Source organism: Denticeps clupeoides, chromosome 2 (genome assembly GCF_900700375.1).
Source record: "Denticeps clupeoides chromosome 2, fDenClu1.1, whole genome shotgun sequence".
NCBI lineage: Eukaryota > Metazoa > Chordata > Actinopteri > Clupeiformes > Denticipitidae > Denticeps > Denticeps clupeoides.
The window spans coordinates 12,141,045-12,165,416 of record NC_041708.1 but is presented as its reverse complement, the minus strand read 5'-3'; the positions used below and the strand labels follow the sequence as shown (position 1 = coordinate 12,165,416).

At 39.7% G+C, this 24,372-nt stretch overlaps 2 protein-coding genes across 2 annotated transcripts; one reads left to right on the top strand and one right to left on the bottom strand.

Annotated features, from left to right (window-relative positions):
- Nucleotides 1–1,164: 1,164 nt before the first annotated feature.
- Nucleotides 1,165–3,340, bottom strand: LOC114784600 (uncharacterized protein C10orf143 homolog). Its single transcript, XM_028970097.1, has 4 exons — nucleotides 2,972–3,340; nucleotides 2,583–2,717; nucleotides 2,192–2,251; nucleotides 1,165–1,733 (listed from the first exon to the last, which is right to left on the bottom strand). The coding sequence occupies exons 1-4, from the start codon at nucleotides 3,041–3,043 to the stop codon at nucleotides 1,704–1,706; spliced, it is 297 nt and encodes a 98-aa protein (XP_028825930.1). The 5' UTR covers nucleotides 3,044–3,340; the 3' UTR covers nucleotides 1,165–1,703.
- Nucleotides 3,341–3,732: 392 nt separating this feature from the next.
- Nucleotides 3,733–23,726, top strand: glrx3 (glutaredoxin 3). Its single transcript, XM_028967794.1, has 12 exons — nucleotides 3,733–3,767; nucleotides 3,926–4,034; nucleotides 5,485–5,593; nucleotides 11,342–11,416; nucleotides 12,799–13,000; nucleotides 15,545–15,717; nucleotides 17,763–17,824; nucleotides 17,977–18,034; nucleotides 21,219–21,271; nucleotides 21,378–21,417; nucleotides 22,139–22,231; nucleotides 23,428–23,726. The coding sequence occupies exons 1-12, from the start codon at nucleotides 3,764–3,766 to the stop codon at nucleotides 23,473–23,475; spliced, it is 1,026 nt and encodes a 341-aa protein (XP_028823627.1). The 5' UTR covers nucleotides 3,733–3,763; the 3' UTR covers nucleotides 23,476–23,726.
- The last annotated feature ends 646 nt before the right edge of the window (nucleotides 23,727–24,372 follow it).

The window sequence follows — 24,372 nt, the reverse complement described above, 5'->3', positions numbered from 1 at the left end:
CGTGCTACAGGATCCATTAGCATAATAATAAAAACATTAGTCCTTTCAGATCAATATGCAGCTTTATGATATGTTCAAAGCAACAACATTTAAACGGTACTGAAATTACACTCTTAGTGAATAGAATCAATGAAAGTACTGGAATTTAAGATTTAAAAACTAAATGTGTTTTTTCCAGATTGCTAGAAACATATATGAATATATACATATATGGGCATTTATAATCAGCAATAAGATTTAGACGTTTGGGAAAAGGGTAAACAGAGAGACCTTGACTTATGTGTGTAAGCTTTGTATGCGTACAGATAGACGTAAGACATCTATCTATAATATTGTGGGATTAGCTTATTTTTTATTGAATATTGTATTCTGACATGTTATTATTTACCTATTTTTCAATAGATGGGCTTGTGTCAAAACCTCAAATGTTCCTTAAATTCTTCAGTTTACTACCGATACTTCTTTCATTAGCTGAAATTTGTGAAAATTAGAAGTGCAATAAATTGTTGCAGTTAATGCAAAACAGTATTTGCAGTTTAATGCAAAGGTTTAATCACTATTAATGAACACTTTAACACCATTTCCCCCCAAGAACTATCACTAGATCCCTAATTATTTTTTTCCCTATTAATAAATATAAATTGAAATATCAATTAGACTGTTTTTTCATGATGAATGATATATATGGAACATGTCATATACATAATACGAATGTACAATGTAATATTTTTGGACATACGCAAAACTATCAAATTCTTCATAAGAATCAAAATCTTGATAAGCTCAGGCTGTTTCAAAAAGTCACTTGATATGAAGTCCCCACATGCTTACAAGTGACAGAGAAGACATGTGAAAAAGTATGACACAGCACCATCTTGTGTACACCACTGTGGATGTCGGAGAGGACGGGAACATGCAAGTGAGACACTTGTCACCAAGTTACACAGAAGCCGCAGGGAATTTGCAGTCCCCCACCCCCCACAAAGAAATGACAATTAAAAGGTAGGAACAAATAAAAACACAGGTAGGTGTTACTCAAGTGGTTTTATATAAAGCGCATGTCAACTTCTAATACAAAAACTGACAATCATACAGCCTAAACAAAAAAAAAAAAAGGATATATATATATATATATATATATATATATATATCCTATCACACTGTACCAATTAAAGTTATTAAAATCACAGTGTAGTACAGCTGTGAAATGTATGCAAGAAGTCCCTTTTATATCCTTTACAAAAACACTGTATGCATACAGTGAGCAGCAAACTGTCTCATTATTTTTGCTAAATGCATAAAACAAAGTGATAAAACTTTAAAGCACCTTCCATAGGCAGATGGCTGTAAATTAGACAGATGAACCAAAAATCACCTTTGGTCACATTGTACACTTTCAACATGTCCTTCATTTTACAAGCCCTGATTTTCTGTTTCCTCCTCAATTTTCTATTATTAAAAAGGTTTTTATTAAGAAAATCGAACATTGTGGCTTACGTTGTGCAAACTATTTTTTTTTACTATTATGTTAAAACGCAAGTGTCTAGATCACCTAAATGTGGTAAAATAGCAACACAGATATAGTATGGAGTAGGCAAGGCACTGAATATGAAAGAACACACCACAAAAACACGGTCGTGTGGGAAAACTGGCCAGTCATTTTCCGCTGAAGATCCATTTCACCACGCTGCAGATGGAGCCGATCAATAGCCCATGATGTGGTTAATGTGCCCCTGAGAGGAAGAACACAAGGAAAACGTTGGTGTGACACAAGTAACCTTACCCACGCACCCTTCTGGTCCCGCTTCGTGTTCATTAACCCATGGCTCAATCGGAAATTTCTGGGTTGCGGACTGCTCGGCGGGCGAAAATTACAAACTAAATAAATAAGCAATTCGGCAAGAAGTGAAATCAGCTGGAAGGCAGTGTTGGCCTCAGGGAAGGAATATTACAACATGCATTTGCAATATTAATATAAATAAATATTGATTTGCGAGAAGTATATTTCCATACTTCTCCACATGTCAGGCAATGCCATGTCTGAGAATATTTCACACAGGCACAGACATGTTCGTCCAAAGTCTGCAGCAATTATGTGTCAGGACATACATGCCCCTTGGAGCAAAAGGCATTTAAACGTGGTTGTGGTGGGCCAGTGCAACACTGCGGTCACTTTTTGATAAGAACTTACCGATTCCCCTGCCATGCATCTCACGCACTGCTGGCCGGGACCCCGGCCTTCAGGTAGACCCTACAAAAACAGTAATAAAGAATGGGAACAATGAGGGGGAAAAAAATGACGTGCCATGTGCGATAATGTGTAGGAATGTGCTGGCCACTTTGGCACGACTTTGGCGAAAAGCGATCGTGCATAATGGCGTTCTTGGCTTTCATCTGAGAGCACCTTGCAGAAAATATGTCAGAGATAAGGTCTGGGGTAAGACCCATTAATTCTTATCGAAAGTGGCACATCTGATAGGGTCCGGTTACATGTTAGAAAGGTGGTGGTGGGAAGGAAGGAATAAAGGAAGCAAGGCGGGAGGGAGGGAGGGAGGAAACGGGAAGCGCAGTGTAGCGCGTACCGCGTCATTGGGAAGGCGCCGGGGGCCATTCTGGAAGCCCTGTTGATGCCGGGTGTCCCATGTGACCATGGCAACTTCCGCAACGGCGCCACATCCAACCTGCGTGCAGCCGTTGGTCCCGGTGCGCGCTCTTTTCTGTCGAAACGACGCCGGGGGGAGGCGGGGCAGCAAGATGTGACGTCACGGGCAACACAAGCACGCAAAACAGTGACCCGCGATCGACAGGCATATTAAACTCGGACATGGACATTCAACTTTTTTACCCATCCTGAAACTTTGCAAGAGCATGCAGGTGCAAGTTAACAACACGTGTTGCTGTAAATCTGGTGACTTTATATTCATATTCTGCATTAGACAAGAAAAAAACTAAACAATTTTCACTCACATACCGCTTCACATTCCCAGACAGTCCCTTCTTCCCGGCGTCTTTTACTTTGGAGGGGTGTTGAAACGCAATCCATCGACACGACCTGTCCAAACTGTATCACGTGTGTAACATAAATAAAGTCGGGATTTATCGCCGCTTGACGCACTCAGCCTTCAAAGTCAAAGAAACTATGGCGATGTATTAGCCATGGGTTAGCTGCTATAGCCCTGACTAAACAATTAAACTGAAAATAAAAAGAAAGAAAGAAAACCACACCCGTCCGAGTTACATATTTAATCTCCGGCGTAAACAAGTCAAGAAATTAAGAGAGAGAAATGAAATCCACTTGCTATGCCGCCTCCCCGGGTCGCACTGTGTTGGGGCCATAGAATTCTTCTCAACCAATCAGTGGCTTCCAAACGAAAACCCGGAAGTGAGTTGCACGTTGCCAGATCACGTTTCCCCATTCATCCACCTCGAAATCAGTAGTTTTCTCATATAACGATATAGAAAATATTTTCATATGGATATAGATTTTTTCTTCTTCAAATAGAACACTCACGGTATCACTTTTCATTTGGCAATTTCCTTTTAGATGGTTTAGATTTGCTTAGATTTGACAGGTGTATCGTTTGAGTGCCAAGAGTTATTTGCAGAGCTGCACAAAGCACTTGCGACCCTGCGTTTCAATGTGAGGCTTTATGGGAGTGAAAGTTGTGTTTCTGTTTTAATTGAGCGTCAACGCGGTTTTGGTGTCTGATTCAGAATATGAATATAAAGCCACCAATTTATAGCAACACGTGTTGTTAAGTTAATGGGTGAGTCTTGCCACCAAAATGTTTTAAAGGAAAACATAGAAAATATTGATGTTTTATGTAGTTGTTTTGCATTTACCTGCCTTTTTTTCCATGGGGAGAAGTATTTCGTTCGTTATTTGCGATCGATTATTTAGTGCGATTGTTAATGTCTGGCGCAGATGTAGACCGGCGATTCGGCTATCGACTTTTTCTGTCTGGAACCATGGCGAACTTGGTGGATGTAACGACTTCGCAGCTATTTGATGACTTGCTGAATAAGAATACCGGGTATGTTAGCGTCGTTTAACTTGGTCCAGCGCGTTCTCCTTTATTAACCATATACTTGAGCTAAGTGGTGCAAATGACAGGTTTTTAAAGTAAAAATTCTACCTAACTCCTTGGGCTAGCTGGTATGCTAACAGCTGGCACCATGCATCCCAAGGTATTGCTGACAGACTGCTGCTGTTTTAACAGCGTTTTTGTTTTCACTGCTAATAACAGTGGTTACAAAAGCTGCATTGGCACTTTGAAAGTGAATATGAATGGTGGACGGTTCACTTGAATACGTTGTCGTTTGTTTTTATTTTTAGGTTAATCAATGAGATTTTAGTAACCAGACCGGTTAGTAAAACCCACGTCAACACCGTGAGCAGAAATTAATTACGTCACGCATGTTGTACGTTTATATCGTACGGTTTTGTTTATATTAACAAAATTATGGCAGTATACTAAGTAACGAAGTATAATTTACCAAGCAGCGGGGAATGTAAGTTAAATACATAATTTTATTTGAGGATCATATTTATTCAACCATACAGATTTCATTGTCCATACCTTTAGCTTAAAACAGTATTTTATGCGAAACTATAATAGTAACGTTAAGCACTCACTGAGAAATGAGTGTTTCCTCTGAGCTTTGAAATCTGGATTAGGGTGTCTGTAAATGAAGGCCTACAGCTTGACGCCCACTGCGTTTGTGTGTAATTTGAATTCAAACGTGTTCGTGCCTGGAACAATGAGCTGAACAGTGGACCTATGTAGTTGCTATTGTACACAATCACTGGAAAAAACTGACTTAATGTTTTTTTTTTGTTTGTTTTCTCTACATATATATGTTAGGGCTGTATATTGGAAAGGATCTCACAAAATGATACCTATCACGATACAATAATATTTTGATATATTGTGATACTGTTGATATATTGTGATACTGTACGTACTGCAGTATTGTAGTTAATAATTCATCCAAAATAACTCAGAACTCATTTTGTATGCAGAAATATTGATATTTATATCCCTGTTTTGATCAAATATCACAATATATTGCTGTATCAATATTTTCTAACACCTCTAATATTTATGGTTCACTTTTTTCCCAATGCAAACACTTGAATGTGTATTATGAATGTTATGCCTATTCTAATGACTTTAAGCTTATGAAGTACATAAAGAACAAATTGTTCTCTATTGCTCTGTACACTGCTGTACCACGACATAGAACAAACAAATAGAAGCCGGAGAAATCATACACTTAGCTTACAATATACAGTTTTGGTCAGGACACACACACACACACACACATAGTGACTAAAGAATTTATCAAACTTCTATTGCGATCAGCCCTACATTAAAATGATACAGGCATGATGATAGGGTTTCATGTTTAAGAGACGTTGGGTACCTGAAACACTGGCTTTGTAATGATAAGGTCTTTCTAACCATGTGACATTTAATGCAGGTCACTCACTGTTGTCCATTTCTTGGCACCATGGGCTCCTCAGTGCATCCAGATGAACGATGTGATGGCACAATTAGCCAAGGAGCACCCCCAGGCAGTGTTTGTTAAGGTATGAATGGTATGGTTTACTTTCCTCAAGTAGATTTTTTGTCTGATTTAGATTTTTGGGTGGAAACTGACTGGCTGATTGTTTAGCAATTAAGGTAATATTATATATGTAACATCTACTTTACATCTACCTATGCATAGAGTATGTTCAGAATAGATTCATTTTTAACCCAAAGACATATGTTAATGCACCCATTGATAAGCATTTTTGCTCTGCTGAAAAGGTTACATGGCTCATACGATGAACCATGAGAAGTGTTGATGGTTGACCTCAGGTATTGATTACTTTAAAACATACTTATGCAAGGGGCTAATCCCAAAACATGATTGAAAGCACAGTTCTGCACAGAGATCCCGACCTCTTCCCTCTCTGTTGAAGTCCGACTTTCCCAGGCACCCAGGCTTCCTCTCTCTGTGTTTGTTAGGGCTGCTTTCGGGTGGGTTGTCAGTAGCTGCTTGGGTTCATGAATTATTAAACAACTTAAATTAAGTCAAAAAAACAAATATTCCTCAAATTAAAGCTTATTTCACATTTTAGATATTGTCTTAAGCTTTATGGAAGCCATTTAAAGCATTGGGTGCTTGACACCTTCCAAATTAAATACCTCCCATAAAACTGTCAAATACTTATTAAAATGTATTGATAACATTATTAGAATATGCTTTCGTTTTAACTCCAGGAGTTCTATGTTTAAATTGAAAATGTCTGTATGATTGTTTAATTATTTTTAAGTGATTGTCATTGTGAAACACAGCCCAGCATACCGCAAAATGTGTCCTGTGCTTTTAACCCATCACCCTTGGTGAGCACTGGGCAGCCATGAAAGATACCTGGGGCGAAATGTGTGGGGACAGTGCTTTGCTCAGTTGCACTTCGGTGGCACCTTAGTAGTTCGGGATTATTTCTGATTATGGTTCCATTTCCTGACCCACTAGGCCACCATTGCCCCAATGATCAGTGAGTCATCTTCAAAACTAATGAACATATCCTTTTTTTTTATATATTATTTGCAATATAACATCACTGGACAGTGTTCCACATTTGCACTAAATGGGTGGGTTTATTAAAGAAAATACTTTCTAAACACAACTTCACACAACTGAGGTATCGTTTCGCCACTTTCTTTCTTCTATCCATGCTCCTCAAACCCCATCTCTCAGTCATTACCCATGATTCTTAGCTTCTTCCCTCCAGTCAGAACCTCATGAAGACTCTTTTACTTCGTTCCCAGAGGACTCTGCTATATTATGCTATTGGCTGCCTTTGACCTTTTCTGCCACAAGGCACTGTAAAGGCAGGAGAGATGATGTCTATTACTGGAGAACTGCAGTTACAGGGCACTTACCTGTTTTACCAACGGCCCAAAAAAACATCCATAACCGAAATAAACATTATTAGAAAAACAGCTCCAAATGATAGTTGATGTGTGATTAACAGAAATGTGAAAGACATTGATGAACCTCTTGTCATTAATAGTTTAAATATATATTTGCATGCATAACTTCATAATAATAAAATACTTAATTTTTTACGAATATTGCCAATAACGTCTATTAAATGTATCTAATTTAAAGTGGATATAACCTGATCCTCCCAACATACAATTTATGGGTTGAGGAAGTACAAGAAGTCTTGCAAATGCAAGAAATAACCTTGAGGGTGATTATTTAATTCACTTATTTATTTTTAACTGGTACTACGTGTGGGGCTTGTTCAAGTGTAAGGTCAGGATTTACATAAATAGCTGCAGTATGAATTACTTGGTAGTTATCTGCATCTTGAAGAAGAGAATCTGTTGTGTAACTTTTGTCACTCGGAACGTGATCTTTTAAATGGGAGGAGCTGAATTTAAACTTGTGCATGTCAGTATGTCACGTGAGCAAACATCAGATCATGTACATCTTAAACCCTGACCTTACACCAGCGAACAAACCTATACAGACTGTTAAAAAATAGTGCCTTGAGACTTAATTCCTTAATTCCCACACACACACACACACACATTATTATTTCATATAGTCATAATTTTCATCTTACCAGCTCTTCTGTCACCTGGCAACAGACAAATCCGTTAAAATCAAGGAAGTGTGTAGTCAGTGTAGTTATGTAAGGCATGCCATATAGAATAAGAGTTTGTCACTGCTGCACTTTTTGGTTCAGGTTAGTGACACCTGATTTCTCACCCATGCTTGCACCTTAACTCAAACTTCACATTTTACAACAACAACAACATCATTTTTTTCTTATATAGCCCACAAAAAAAAAATACTCTAGGAGAGAGAAAAAAAAAAGAGAGGAAGAAACCTTGGGAAGGAGTGATACAGAGAGGGACCCCCTTCCAGGGTAGAGTGAGCCTGCAAATGGTGTCAGTGCAGGGTTGGATATGATATAATGATAAGTCCTATGGTTGTAGGGTTGGAGAAGTCCAGGATGTATTCAGTGTCATGGTCTAGATTACGTGTTCATAATGATGTTACTGGTCCATTTGAAGATCCCTGAAGCTGTAGTTGTAACGGTGGTGGTGGCTGTGGTGACCCTCTGGTTTGTTTCATGTTTTGTCCTTGTAAAGCAGTTGTCAGGAACCAGGTTTTATTTGCTGGTCTGATCACTGGGGTCTGCCAGTAGTCTGGGTGCTTGATTCCGTGTCTCGGAGAAAAACAAACAGAAGCAGCGGCAGACGGTTGCACTGTACGACCGAAAAATGTGGTTATAGTGGTATATTGGTGCTACAGTGGCCCGGTACCCTAACTAGGACAGCCTAACTAGGGTGAATTTAACTTTGTCTGTGTCTAACAGGGGGACTCTGTGATAAACTGGACTTTATAATTGACACTGCGTCAAAATCAAGTGAAATGAGGGTCTAGGACTTTAGCAAAAAGCCAGAGAAAACAGATTTTTTTTGAGATTGGATTTAAACACTGAGACTGTGTCTGAATCCCAGACACTGACAGGTAAGCTGTTCCACAACTGCGGAGCTCTATAGGAGAAGGATCTGCTCCCAGCTGTGACCTTCTGCACCTTTGGTACCAGTAGTGACCCCGCACCCATTGATTGAAGGGGGCGTGGCGGTTCATAAAGAACCAAAAGTTCACTCAGGTACTGTGGGGCAAGACCATTTAGAGCTTTATAGGTTAAAAGTAGGATTTTGTAGTCAATCCTAAATTTGATGGGTAACCAGTGCAGTGATTGTAAGACTGGGGTGATGTGGTCAAATTTCCTGGTTCTGGTTAGAACTCTGGCTGCAGCATTCTGTACTAGCTGGAGTTTGCTCATGCACCTACTAGAGCATCCAGACAATAATGCATTGCAGTAATCTAACCTTGATGTAATAAATGCATGGACCAACTTTTCTGCATCATGCATTGAAATGATATTTCTTATTTTCGCAATATTTCTAAGGTGAAAGAATGCTATTCTAGTGACATTATCTACGTGCGAACTGAATGAGAGACCTGCATCAATGATGACACCTAGATCCTTCACTTCAATACTCGGTGAGATAGAAAGGTTATCCAGGGTTATTGTGTAGTCAGCCAGTTTATGCCTGGCTGCTTGAGGCCCAAGTACAAGCGCTTCTGTCTTGTCAGGGTTTAACAGGAGAAAGTTGGTGAGCATCCACTGTCTAATGTCCTTCAGACAATTCTCTATTTTGTTCAGCTGCTGCCTCTGATCTGGCATTGCTGACAGATACAGCTGTGTGTCGTCAGCGTAGCAATGAAAGCTAATACCGTGTTTGCGGATGATGTCGCCTAAAGGTAACATGTATAGAGAAAAAAGTAACGGACCTAGGACAGAACCTTGTGGAACACCAAACTCTACTTTACTATGTGAAGACGAAACACCATTGATGTCCACAAACTGATATCGGTTGGTCAAATATGATCTGAACCATTCAAGGGCTGTTCTCTTAATCCCGATAACATTCTCTAACCTGGCAAGGAGAATAGCGTGATCAATAGTGTCAAACGCTGCACTCAGATCAAGCAGGACAAGCAGCGAGATGAGTCCCTGATCAGAGGCCAACAGCAGGTCATTAACCACTTTAACCAGCCCTGTCTCAGTGCTATGATGAGGTCTAAATCCTGATTGATATACTTCATGGATGTTTTATCTTGCAGTATTTTAACATTTTTTTTTGGTATTTTTTTTTTTTTCCTTATGTCAGGAAAAAATGTGAAATTGAACAGTCTTCACACTGTACAGACATTACCAGTGGCTAAATAAGTGCCAGGTTTGTGGCAAAATCTTGGTGTGGCCTTTAAGGTGCTCTTAGAATAGAACTGAATGCTGTACCATACATTGTTATGGGTCTCAACGGGATGCACTGGCATTTAGGATCATCTCATAGGTGGCGAAAAAAACATGATGTTATGACGCTCCAGGGGATAATTATGCTTCCAGTGGCTCTACTGATTCATGCTGTCTTGCTAAATTTGGCTAATGTTTCAGCACCTTCTATACTTGTGTTAATGAGATTTAGTTCTATTCTTTATATCTAGTTCTAGTAGTGAAATGTCCTGCATTATAAAGTCTTGATATGATGAAGCATTTCCTAGTAATTGTATTTATAGTAATCGTCTCAGTCTTTCAAACAACTGTTGGTATTTATCATAATACAAATGTTGTATAGTTACATCTGATTATTTTTGTTGGATTAAATGAGAATAATGAACTCTTCATTACTTATCTTGTAATTGAGGTGGGTTTGAATCCATGCAGACATTCCGAATGAATCAAGATTTTTAGAAGCTCCTGTGACGGCACGTATCTAACCAAGCGGCCTGGATTGTGTGCTTGTGAGTGGAAGTCCCTGTCATTTGTGGTGTCTCAGCTCATGGATCTTGTCAGAAGCAGCCGAGAGCCAGCCTTGCTCCAGGCAGTGAAATAAGCTGTGTAATCAGGACATAACAGGGGTCAGTGATTTATGGATTTCAATATCTGGTAGCTAAATGTGATCGAAAATTTGCCGGGTCAGTAGTGCATTGTGTGCTCCTTGCCGCTCACCCTGGGGGCGTCATCTCCTAGTCTGTAGTAAAATAAAAACCGGCAAACCCATCTGAAATGGCCCTGTTTGTAAGGAGGGAAGATCCTGATGGAAGTAATCAGCAATGTGAAACTACACCCTCAACATATATATTACACACACACACACACACACGCACACATATTATAAGTGTGTGTATGTTTGTGTATTTTTATATATATACATTTCTACAGTGCTCAGGTTTGATTATTTGAAATATTTTAATTTTTTGCATCAGTAAAAAAATCAGTAAAGAAATTTACAAAGGTTGTCAGCTCACCGTCACCATGCCCTTCCTGTGAACCAATAAAGGCAGGGCTAAGAGAACGATCCATCATCAGTGGACAGCATCTCGCCCCCATTCCTCATGTTCTTTATGTTGCCAGAGTGTCAGAAGTGGCCTGGTTTTTGCCCCGGGGCTGTTTTCTCTGAGCAGGATAAATAATGTGGCGGCGTTGGTGTTTCTGTGAAACTATTCATGTGCGAGTGTAGCCACTGTGTAACAGCACGGAAATCGAGAAATCTAGTATAACAAAAACTAAAGAACAAAAATATGCATGCACAGAACCAGGAAGTATTTTGATGATGAATTTCAGACCCCGAAAGGAAGATCGTCAAATGCTCAAGTTTGACAATGAAGCAGAATTGCAATAATGATTTTTTTTTTTTTTTAACACCTTTTTTTGTTGTTGTTCTTAATAAACTTTTTCTTTTTTTTCTCACAGCTGGATGCAGAAGCTGTACCCGAAGTCTCCGAAAAATATGAGATCAGTGCCGTTCCCACCTTCCTCCTCTTCAAGGTACACCTGAACTCTACCATCTGAACTCAGACCTGTCACAGGCCACAGCTTGCTTTCGTTTACTTGATGTTTTGTAGAGAGTAGCTTTCCAGTTGTCTGTATAGATGAGCTCACTTAAGGTCACATGGTTGTGACTCATTTCTTTGTTCTTCTTTTTTCTCCATTCAAGGAAAATGCTTTGTTTTCTGAACACTGATATCTTATATATCAATTGAAAATGATTGCATTCCATGAAGTTGCTTAATATGCCAGGTTACGTGTCACATGGCTGTCAAATGATCACTGATTAATGATGTGGGACACACAGCAATGAGGGGATAATCCCTGTTGTCTAATTTGAAGAGATTTTAGGGAAGTTTTCTTCCTTGAGGAGCCTGAAATATGAAAAAATATTTTAAAAAAATAAGTTGTTTTTGTTTACTATGTCTTCAGTTTTGTTCTGTGATCTCAAAGTAGTCCAAAATCGACAATGCAAGTGTTCACCGTTTTGGATGTACACTGATTTTATTTTTAAAGTAAGAAATAAGTAAATGCAACAAAGTAAGCAATGCTTCCTGTTTGTGTTAGTTACCATGGAACGTAACTCAATAGCACAGGAAGACAAATTGGGATGTTCCTGCAAATTATGATTCAGACATTCATTAGTTTTATAATTGTGGTTGTAATAAAAGTAATTAATTAAAACGTTCCGCTGCACCACTGTAATTATTTTAGAGTTTCCGGCACGGATGAGCAAAAAAAAAAAAATTGAGCAGCCCTCCTGACTGTGTCTGTTTTATGAATGAGGTCATTTTTATTGCAGCAGCTGTAAGTAAGTATGAATGTATTAATTGTGGTATATTATTGTCTGCTGGTTCTGCTGAGCTGGTTGATGCCGGTGCTTTGTGTGTTTTGCTTAATAATGTCTGTGTTCCTGTTAACAGAGAAGCAAATGTTACCTTTAAATCAGGTTCATTTGACAGTATAATCGATGCGTTGTGTGATTGTGAAGTTGCAGTACGATGGTGTGTAGACTGTGTGGGCCGGCGCTGTTGCAATTTCGATCGCCCACCCTGTTCCACAGCACCTGACGTTAGGATCAATCGGGCGCCGACGGCTATTGCCGCTCGGTGCGTTAAAAAACGGGCGGCGCTCTGACAACTTAACATGTCAAAGAAAGTAGAGAGGACCCTGCGGTGCCTTAACACCCCCTTCCCCGCCAACGTGGCCCAAACAATCCAGCAGAAAACAAACTGGGCCTATTCCCCCAAAAATCAATGGCACCACTTTATTTATTTATTCATTTAAATGCCTCTCTGTGTGTGTGTGTGTGTGTGTGTGTGTGTGTGTGTGTGTGTGTGTGTGTGTGTGTGTGTGTGTGTGTGTGTGTGTGTGGGCCTCAGAGCGGCAAGGTGATTGACAAGCTGGATGGAGCGCATGCCCCGGAGCTGACCAAGAAGGTCCAGAAGCTGGCGTCCAGCGTGGGGGGGCCCGCTGGGAGTGGACAGGCCCCCAAAGAAGCCATTAACGAGCGTCTGAAGAGGCTGATCAACACCGCGCCATGCATGTTGTTCATGAAGGGCTCCCCACAGGAGCCTCGTTGTGGTAAACATTCCTATTCTCTCTCTCTCTCTCTCTCTTTCGCTGTGTTCTTATTTCATTTTTTTCGCGGGTTCTCTGCGTGCGGGAATGCTAATTCATGGCGTGGGGGGGGGGTATAACACCCTTTGTTCGACTCGTCTGCTAGTCACCACACAGTTGCTGAGCTGTTTGGGCCTGCGCCCCTCTAGGAATTTGCTATAAGAACCCAGTGTCTTTTATTTATTTTCTTGTGTATATTGTGTGTTTGTGGACATGCGCTGTGTGTATATAAATGTGCACATGGTGGAATTTTGAAGTGCGTGTGTGTGTGTAAAGAGAGAATTTTGTTATGGTTGTGTGTGTGTGTTTTGAGGGACACGTGTAAGACAGTCATTAGGGATGTCAGTGTGTATGCGTGTGTGTCCACACCCCAGTAGTTATGTGTACCTTTCAGAGGTGAGTTATACATGTGTGTGTGTTTGGGGGTCTCAGCATGATGTTAATGGGCCGCTCAGCGGGGCAGTGCAGTGTTCCAGCACTAACCCTAATCCAGCCTGTCTCCGCCTGGGAGAACCGGCGGCTGCAGCCAGTAATAACTCCTCACTCGGTGGCTGCCACCTCTCATTACCCCGTCACTGACCACACTCACACAGCCTGCAGGCTCTGCGTGCGCACACACACACACACACACACACACACACACACACACACTTTCAGGGCAAGTGGGAGAGCTGATAAATCAAAAGAAGCACCATGTCCCCCCTCTTCTAATTCCTAAACTCTTCCAAAAGGAAGCTTTTGTTCGGGGGCGTCAAAGAAATGAGGGAAAGGAGAGAGAACACAAGAGAAGCGCTTTGTGCCAGATCAAAGAAATTGGCGCATCATAAAAGTTGTCTAATAATCGATAGTGCTGTTTTCCACGAGGCTCCCCGAGGTGCACAGCAGCGCCGTCCGAATCAAACGGATCATCCTTCCCGCTAATTCCACGTTCTTCTGTCTAATGGTGGAAATTAACCACTTTAATTAGACTCCTCATTGATTTGATTACGGTTGTGAATTTGTTTCTGATTATGCCTCTTGTTTCTGTTTTGGGAAGATGAAACGGTGTAGTGTGTTTGTGGTGCGTGAGTCATCTCTCCCAGCAGCAGGCCTCCATTCTGCACCTTGGCATTGTTTAATGGTAACTCCCGCGAAGCAGAGTCTGATCAGGACCGGCGAAGCGGGTCCCCCTCACCTCGAAAATTAAAAAAGGTCACAGGCTGCACCTCAGCGCGGCACACAACACGCTTTCATTTCGCTTTTTCAGCCCGATACATTTGCATAACAAGAACGTCCTCTCTTCGTCACCCCGCCTCCTTGAAACGAGAAGTGAGACCTTAATGTTGCGTATCCTGCAGCGCGAGGGTCCTCGTAGCAAGAGTCCTGACCCTCCAGTAGAAATGAAAGAGCTAGGGAGAAGGGGAGGAAAAGAAAAAAAAATCTCGCCAATCAATCCTCCTTGTCTGCTAGATGTTGCCTAAAGCCAGAACAGGCAGGCAGGCAGCTGGGCCGCATGTTTGGCTGCTGTAATAGAAACAAGTTAATATACTGCCAACTGAATAACCATTAGTTAGGAGCCTCTAGCTGTTTTATAATGAATTCCCAAATGAACGTGGCAGTGGTGGTGGGGGGTGGGTATAAGAATGGCTATTTCACTGCAGGCCGTACACCGAGTGAACACATCACCTCTCTCTCTCTCTCTTTTTTTTTTTTTCCTGTTTTCTGGTTCTTTTGTCTCCGTCTCGCCTCTCGCCCTCTGTCCCTCCTCTCTTTCTCTGTGCAAATACACGCATATATGTGTGTGTGTGTGTGTGTGTGTGTGTGTGTGTGTGTGTGTGTGTGTGTGTGTTGTTTTTCTGGGGGGGTTAATCAACAGCACAAAGCGCCGTGATCCTGACTGGGTCGACAAAGTACAAACAAGGTTGCGTCCCTCATTCCATCCATCCATAACACCTGAAATGTGAAAAGCCGCCAAATCCATAGTAAAAAAAAAAAAAGACAGCAAATAAACATTATTGGCATAAAATTCTCTGTAATTGTTAAAGATGGCAAGTGTTTAAGATATTCAAATATATGACTTTATATAAATGCTCGGATGGTGTCTGATCATTACATTGCTTTATGCATTAAAATTCAAGCCTTGGAAATAAATGCATTTATTATTATTTTGTGCGACTGGAAAAAGAAGAAACATTCACTAGTTACAGATCCACCGATCTTGAGAGATTCGAGGTTTAGTGAGTCACATAAAACTAAAACTAGGTCAACAATCAAATAAGACCTGCACATTCTGTTGTGGAGAAACCAGTCATTAAAGCCAGTCATTAAAGTAATTATGGACTTTTTGTAGATATCACACATTATTACTCTGTAGTTTTGTTCTGTTTTTACCATTTAAATGTCACGTTACAATAAAAAAAAAAAAAAAAAAACCTTCACCTAAAGCCTTCAACACAGAATTTAAAGAATGTGGCTTGGTCATTGTGAACCAATCGTATCTTTGTGGTTTTTCCCTCTCTCTCTACACAGGCTTCAGCAAGCAGATTGTTCAGATCTTCAAGGACCATAACATCCAGTACAGCAGCTTTGACATCCTGTCAGATGAGGAGGTGAGGCAGGGGCTGAAGACCTTCTCCAACTGGCCCACCTATCCCCAGGTCTACGTCAATGGGGATCTGGTTGGCGGCCTGGACATCATTAAGGTGAGAACGGGCCAGTATTAAAAGCTAGAAAACTAGCCCGAGAACTGTCTCTCATTCGGTCTTTCATTTCTAAAGAACATGTCTGAGAATTTCAAACACATGTTAGACATTTTCAGTGGAGTTCAATGTTTTAATTTCCTCATATTTTTTTTGTCTACTACTTTTCCTGAGATATGAGGCGAAATGTATCAGAAGGACAACAACAGAGTGGGGTATATGATGTATGGTAACATCCTACTTCAGTTCCCTTAAAAAGATTGTTAAACAACTGGTTTTAATTTAGTACAGCTTTACTTTTACTGCCTTGGTTAATATCTGTTTTGTCAAATGGCATTTGTTTGTGTGTGTAAACAACCAATAAACCAATCCATATAGACACATGTACATAACTGAGTATGGAGAATTATGTTGTATTGTAAATGAATTAATGACCCCTCAATTGTGGCAGATGAATTTAAGCAAATACAGAAAATTCTGAGAAGCAAGCAGACAGCATATTATCTAATAGTTTGCTGTAATGTTCTACGCTATTCTGGGTCATATTGCAGCCTGTCAGGGATGCGGGTTAATTGCACATCACCCTGATCTCCAGGTGATATCATGGATTTGTGTTTGAGGCCTTGTACAGAAAAGAGTGTTATTGTTAATAAAGCATGACATGGCTTTTAATATCCCGTGTGTAATTGCTGGAAGGTGTACACACACACCCACCAGTCCTCTGGCGGTCTGTTTGTTCTCAGCATTATTACTCTGTATTCCCACAGAGGTAATTCACACTTAAACTCAACACAGACCCCCTGCTGGGGAGGAGGGGGCTGGATTAGCCAGCGGCCTTCCTGTTACATGGCCCTCGAGCTTTCCTGCTCTGCTCTCCTTTTTTCTTGACATGAGAGCAAGTCGATGAACCCTTTACTTGGTTTAAATCACCAACATGTGATTTGATCTTATAAGTGGCAATAAACAAAAACGAAGGGAACTAATTGGCACAGATCTACCTCAACATCTTATGAAGGTCATCAACCATCCTGTTCATTTTGATGTTACGAGAGCATTAAATCACAAATCAAACAGGTTATATTATGACAGTTTGCTGAATCACCGTTGTCTTTGTTGAAATTTAAGCTACTCATAGGTGCTCACTGCTGGAATTCTGATTAGATGATGTTAAAACCACTCTGAGAGAAATGACGCTGCCAATTTCTTTAGCCAAAATGAGCTCAAAGTAAAATTTATTTATTTACTTTATTTTATCACTATACAAGTACACAGAGAGACGGGATTGCGAAGCTTTGTAGATTCACATTCTGCAAAAAGACATGGAAATGGAATAACACAGAACACAAAAACATGACAAAGAACATTGTGCACCGACCCATGAAATAGTGCAGGTCGAGACAAACCAGGCAGACAAGTAGCAGCAATATGACAATATATCAGTGTATATAGTTTATATGGGATATGTGGTGGTATATGTTATGTGGTATATGTGGCAATGGTGGCCACATATACGTACATGCCTCGTGATCAGAAGGTTGCCGGTTCGAATCCCGACCCGCCAGCGGTGCCACTGAAAATATTGGCACCGTCCCCACACACTGCTCCTCGGGTGCCTGTCATGGCTGCCAACTGCTCACTAAGGGTGATGGGTTAAAAGCAGAGGACACATTTTGTTGTGTACACTGTGTGCTGTGTATCACAATGACATTGATCACTTCACTTTCATGTATATAGTATAGTATATTGTGTATATGGTATGTGATATAGTATGATAATAATGGTACTAGTAGTGATATGATGACAATAACACAGCAGCACAGAAATGGAAGCTGAAGAAAGTGAATTCCTGGATTCCTCCTCTGATTCCTGAGTGTCCTATTACAGTGGTGCATCCACCTGAGCAGCAAGAGGAAGGATCCCTGCAGTGCACTGCGTGTACACTCATTCCCTCCCTCCTGTGTTTGCGTGTGTGTTTGAGATTCAGGTGAGGAGGATACAGAAACTGGTACGGTTGCCCTGTTTCACTGTTGTCTTTGCCTCTTTTATAGGAACTGGTTGAATCTGGTGAACTTGAGAACACCTGTCCCAAAGCTGTAACGCTGGAACACCGGTAAACCACCCCCCACCCCCCCAAAACACACACACACACACACACACACACACACACACACACACACACACACACACACACACACACACACACACACACACACACACACACACATATTAGTGGCTTAATGCAGTATTCACTTTAATCAACAGGTTGAAGTCTCTCATAAACCAGAAAACAGTCATGCTGTTCATGAAAGGCAATAAAGAGGTAACACATCACTTTCTCAGTTTTATATTACTAAGGCATAAACGCAAAACGATTTCAAACATAGTTTCCGTAATGGAATATGCAAGGCTTAGGCTTCACACAATAGGCTTCAGATGTTTGTTGAGCACTTTGCCTGAAAATGCATAGTCTACACATAATATATATTTTTATATATGTTTCTGTCTGTATAAGATGATTGACTCCATATATGCTTAGGCCCTGGAGAGACTACCACGAAAACCAAGATTTATTTGCCTGAAATGTTATGGCAGTTGAAAAGGCAATTTTGAGTGTGGCACGTCTGCATCATTGTTTTCAGTCAGCTGTCTACACTGTGGGGAAAAGTTTGGAACTCATTTAGAAAGCTTGCTTTCCTAGTTCCCTGCTATGAATTCTTTAACTGATTACGGTGCCATGAACAAGTTTTATTATGAAGACAGAAACTGATGTTAGGATGTGGGGTTTGCACCTTAGTTAGACAGAACATTTGCACAAAACATCCCATCCACAAGGGGGCCTTAGCTTGCATTCAGGTTGGGCCATAAAGAAGATGGAGGAGAAGTAAGTGGAGCTCGCTGGGGTGTTACTGTCCAGAGGTGGATGTAACTTTCTTCCCAGTTAGTTTATTTAGTTTTGGTTCCACCATTTTCCTTTTTAGCTTTTCTTTTCTTTTTTCTTTGGGATTTCCTCTAATTGAACTGTTAGAGTAGAGGTGGACAGAGGAAGCTCCAGCCCCAGGTTTTAGCCCCAAAGGTGTCCAAAGAGTGTCCCAACATTAATCTAGGTTTCACTTATTCTGCCTGCCATGTTTGATGCACACAATCAGGTTTCAATTCTTCAGTTTGGGTATAGCTGAAATCCTAACACTGGAGACAAATAGGAGGCAGGAGACCACATCTTGTGCGCACTGTTGTCAGATTGGGCTGTCCAGAATTTAATATTTTGGGCAGAAATTGCTTGTCAGATAGGCCTTGAGGCCACATCAAACTATGTGATGTAGTTGCAGCAGTTAGCGATTTTAGCAATTTTGTGTTTTTAACAAATCTGGCAGCACAATTTGTGCAACTTGGCACTTACTGACAGGATATAAAATTGTATACAAGTGACTGAAGTTGGTCTTTTGGTTTCAGAAATAATTACACACAATCATACAAGCATTGTGTAGTTATCCTCTCCAAGATAGCAAGCAGTCCTTTATTATTTGTATCTATTAATTTACATCCCAAGGCAACAGTGATATCATAAATGCTGGTCTAGTGCTTGATATAAAACTTAAATGTATCAACAGGGACATTATCAAGGTCAGGTGAGCTGCAGGTTTTAAATGAGTGAAGACAGGATTGGACGAGTCTCTCTCTGCTCTAATGGAGGAGCAGCACCTCTCACCTCCATCTCACAAGGCCATTGATTTAATCTTTTACACATGTGAAAGGAATTCCTTGAGTACTTCATAAGTTGTGCCTTGAGATCTTTAGCCCCACCCACCTTTCATCTCTTTACTTTATATTTTACCTCACTGTCCCCTTTGCACAGAAATTCCATTATAAGCTCCCTTTATTCTACTTGCATTGCAGTGTGTTTTACACAGCATTATGCCATTTTAACATTAGACTACACTGTCTCTTTGAAATGCATTAAATGGACAAGCTAAATGTATGGTCTGCTTTTGCAACATGTGACCAAGTTACATTATAACATTTTCTCCAACACGTGATGTGTGGTGCTACGAGTGACGTATGCACCATTTGGAAGTGTTTGAGTAGGTTGTCTTGGTTCATGTTGAAGACTCATTGCCAGAAAGCATTATAAATTTGAAAAACAGGTGTAAGTGGCTGCAGTAATGTAACAAGCGCATGCCCTTTGTCACCCCTTGTCTTTATCACACCATCCTTTTCAACAAGAACCCTCCTCGTAGGGGTGAAATGATTATTCGAGTAATTCGAATAATTTGATTACAAAAAATGTTCAAGGAAAAATATTTGCCTTGAGGCTTTGTTTAATTAGTCCCCAAAGTCCATCTATTATCGTATCACTCCCGCTTTGTAGACTACTGTGCAGCACCGGTATCATTGTTTTACATGGATAGTTTTTAGCTGAAGATTTAAGGAGGGGCGATTTATTTTGAGCTTGCAGCGTAAGGTGGACAACGTAGTGTAGTGTATACACTGTAAAACGGACCTGGCTTACCATAAAAGTACTTTGTTAACGCTACAGCACCTGAACTGAAAATATCCTCATGTAAACCGCACTTCTCCAAGCGGGCTTGGAGCTTCTTCAAGGTATCACATATTTTTTTTTTTTCCCGACCACACTATACATCACAGCAGCACATGGACACCTTTGTCCAGACAGGCTTGCACATGCATTGCACACATATGCACTAAGACAAATGCTCTCTCTCTCTCTCTCTCTCTCTCTCTCTCTCTCTTTTTCTCTATTTTGCACATAACATTGCACATTCTACCTACCTACCTACCTCATCTGGATACAACTGGAAACTGAACTGTATTGTTTAAGTTGGATTATTAGTAATACTTGAATATTGAATATATATATATATATATATATATATATATATATATATATATATATTTTTTTTTTTTACTATCTTATACCTTTTCTACGTTTTTGTTATTCTCAGATGGGCTATAGCAGGGGGTTCACAGAAAGATTGATTAAATGTGCTTAGTTCTGGAGCCATTTTTTTGCGAGGAATAACAGCCAATTGCTTGCTCATTTTAATAGGATTTTCATGTTGCAGAACACACTATTGATAGAGTTGTTTAAAAACGTAAAATTATGATTTATCAGATTTCTCAATTAATCGATGAAAAAAATCGACAGAATACTATTAAAAATATTCAATAGTTGCAACCTACCACCCAGCACCTTTTCAAGCATGTAAATTGAATGTAAATGCAATCAAACCCACACATATCAACAACCTAGAGTTTGAGTTTTTCTGGCCAATGATGTGTTAATACAAACTATTAAATCCATCAAGTTATATTTGTTTTATTGTTTTGTTTTTTTTTTATTATTTGATATAAGTAATAACAATTTGAAACAGCAGCATATAACAGGCCTCCAATTTCTGATTTTTTTTTTTCTCAAAATGGTATGACAGAATAAAGACACAACATTCATGCCTTTTCATCGTAAAACACTACTTCTCCCTCCGCAGGCAGCCAAGTGTGGCTTCAGCCGTCAGACTCTGGAAATTATGAACAGTACGGGGTAAGGTTCTTTCACTCTAATGATGAAATAATGATTAACATGCCATCTTGTGCTTTTATGTGTGCAAAGTGCTAATTCCCACCCTTTTTTGATTCCCTGGAAACAGAGTGGAATACGACACGTTTGATATACTGCAGGATGAAGAGGTAACTTTCTGCCTGCATTAAGTGTATCAATATTCTTTTTAGATCGCCTCATGCTTAAGTGAAGAAAAGTCAGCAACTACATTACAGGCCAAAAGTTTGGACACACCTTTTCATTCAATATGTTTTCTAAATTTTCATTACCATTTACATTGGTAGATTCTCCCTGAAGGCATCAAAACTATGAATGAACACATGTGCAGTTATATACTTAACAAAAAATGTGAAATAACTGAGAACATGTTTTATATTCTAGTTTTTTCAAAATAGCCACCCTTTGCTCTGATTACTGCTTTGCACACTCCTGGCATTCTCTCAATTAGCTTCAAGAGGTGTTTAACACTTTCCCTTCACTCTGTGGTTCAGCTCACCCCAAACAACAGCAACATTTATTTCTTATATAGCCCATAATCACATATAGTATGTTTCAATGGGCTTAAGCCATCTCAATTGGGTTCAGGTCCAGTGACTGTGGAGGCTAGGTCTCCACTTTTTGTTAAGTACGTAAGCCCATTTGTGTTTATTCATAGTTTTGATGCCTTCAGTGAGAATCTACCAATGTACATGGTCAAGAAAATAAAGAAAACACATTAAATGAGAAGCTGTGTCCAAACTTTTAGCCTGTACTGTATATCTCTGATGAATTATATATTTTTTAGTTGTCACTGATTGGAATTATTATTATTATTTTTTATTTTTTTTTGTACATTTTCCCAAATTCCAGGTCAGACAAGGACTAAAAGCATATTCTAATTGGCCAACATACCCTCAGCTTTACGTCAGAGGTGAACTTATTGGAGGTGTGGACATTTTGAAGGTGAGAATCAGCATTTCCAAGCACTCAGTATACAGCTGAATTGTTCCTTCTACATCTCATACTTCAACTTCTATCATACATAACAAAATCAGTAACTCTTTACCACACAGTTTTGTATACTTATATCGCACGAGGTCAAATCAGTTTGGATACTCCTATGTTGATTTATGCTTACTGGTATTGTTAATTTTTACTGTTTGTTTTCACTTGGATCTATATGGAATCAGATGTGGGCCAATATTTTCAAACAAGACTTTCCTAATATCAAACAAAAATACCATGTTGAAATGTAAAATAAGTGGTTGGAATTTTGACAACATACATTTATGCTTACATCTCGCTCTTTTTCATTTTAGCTTGTGAGACTTTTGGTTACGCTGCTCATTTTTACAGTTTCACTTTTGGCTTTTTAGTTGCTCTGCCCAGTTTATGCTGCCTGAGGATTCGGTTGAACTTCTGGCAGGGCTTCACCTAATTGGCCAGAAGGTATTTGAGTGAAAGCGCCATTACCCGGAACTAGTGATTGGAAGTTTCGCTCTTTTCAGAGAGCTGACTCTTGTGGCATCCATAGCCTCATATTTTAGCCTTACTTGATAAGGCTAAATAAGAATGCTTTGTGTGTTTATAAATCATAAGAGGCTCTCTGAAAAGAGCCCCGCCCACATGAGAGAACTGTGCCAGAAGTCCAACCAAATAGTCAGGCAATGTAAACGTAAAACTGGGCGGCGCAACTGAAAAGCCAGCTGTGAAACTGTAAAAAGGAGCACCGTAACTGAAATTCTCACAAGCAAAAATGAACAGGAGCGATATGTATGCAAAAACGTATGTTGTCAAAATTCCAGCTTCTTATTTTACATTTCAACATCATATTTTTGCTTAATATTAGGAAAGATTTGTTTTAAAATTTTGACACAAATCTGATTCTAAATATTTAGAAGTACTCACCCATAAATAAGTATTGAAATGAGCAAGTGACTTGTCTGTATTTGCCATTTCCAGTATGTTCACGGTTTGTATAGCATCAGAATTGCAAGATTTAAGTAGATGTTGCAGTACTATGCTTGGCTCGGTAGATGGCGATAAAGCACAGTTCATTTTCAGCCACAGCAGCCTGTTTGCGGTCCCTTTATGTAGAGTGAGAGGCACAATCTGGGCTGTTGGTGACTGATGCCTTTCACATTTGCCGTTTGCTCCAGGAGCTGAAAGAAAGCGGGGAGCTGCTTTCACTGTTGAAAGGTGAATGATAAAAAGCCAGCTGGGTTTGTTACTGGGGTCGGGGAACAAGCACACTGCAACGCGGAGAGAACCTGTTCCATCCAGCCCACCTGAGGATTGATGATGTGAACCTATTGCAGTCGGTACATTTGTAATAAATCAGGAGTGGGTGGAAAACAACATCCTGGCAATGTAAGGGATAAGAAATGTATATTAAATTGATTTTGCTTGATGCTGTTAAATTTCTTCATGCCACAATAAAGTCGTTTATGTTACTTTTCCCAGTTTCAACATGTCCTTCTGTTTACTCTCAAATGTACATTTAAAATAATAATAAATTGTCACAGTAAAATTGTTATCATTGTTATGTTCTAGCTATCAATAAACAACGGTATTTACTGTGTACTGCTGTTATAGCGTTAGACACAAGGATTCAGGTTCAAATAAAAATATGATAAAAAATAAATGTGCATTTTACAAATAAAAATATTCAGCCTTTTTTTTTTTTTTTTTTTTTTTTTTTTTTTTTTTCATCGGGTTCCAAAGCCAGGTTTGCAGGAGTTGAATAGATTATTTAATCACAGATAATGTTCTAAACACTCACTTACCTACTCGGTGATGAGTCCCTTATTCTCATGTTATTTGTTTTATTGTAATCATTTCGAGTAGAGAGCCTTTGTTTTTTTTTCTGTACTTGTTTCACCCATCTTCGATCGGCTCTGTTTAACCAGCATCTTATAACCTCAGCTTTCCCTCTGTGGTTGATCCTGTTTGAGTGCATTTTGACCTTTTGCTTGTAGAGCTCCCCTTTATGTGCTGCACTTGTGTTGTCTTGAAAGGGGTCTATCTCATGAATATAAAAAATAAAAACCTGTAAAATCACACACTTGTTGAATATTTCAAAAGACTAAGTTTAATTTTAACCA

Coding starts and splice junctions, on each gene's coding strand:
- LOC114784600 (XM_028970097.1), bottom strand. CDS start 3,043: ATGGATTGCGTTTCAACACCCCTCCAAAGTAAAAGACGCCGGGAAGAA. Junction 2,718..2,971: donor CTGTCTGGGAATGTGAAGCG/GTATGTGAGTGA, acceptor TCGTTTCGACAG/AAAAGAGCGCGCACCGGGAC. Junction 1,734..2,191: donor GATGCATGGCAGGGGAATCG/GTAAGTTCTTAT, acceptor TCTTCCTCTCAG/GGGCACATTAACCACATCAT.
- glrx3 (XM_028967794.1), top strand. Junction 13,001..15,544: donor CCCACAGGAGCCTCGTTGTG/GTAAACATTCCT, acceptor CTCTCTACACAG/GCTTCAGCAAGCAGATTGTT. Junction 22,232..23,427: donor GAGGTGTGGACATTTTGAAG/GTGAGAATCAGC, acceptor CGTTTGCTCCAG/GAGCTGAAAGAAAGCGGGGA.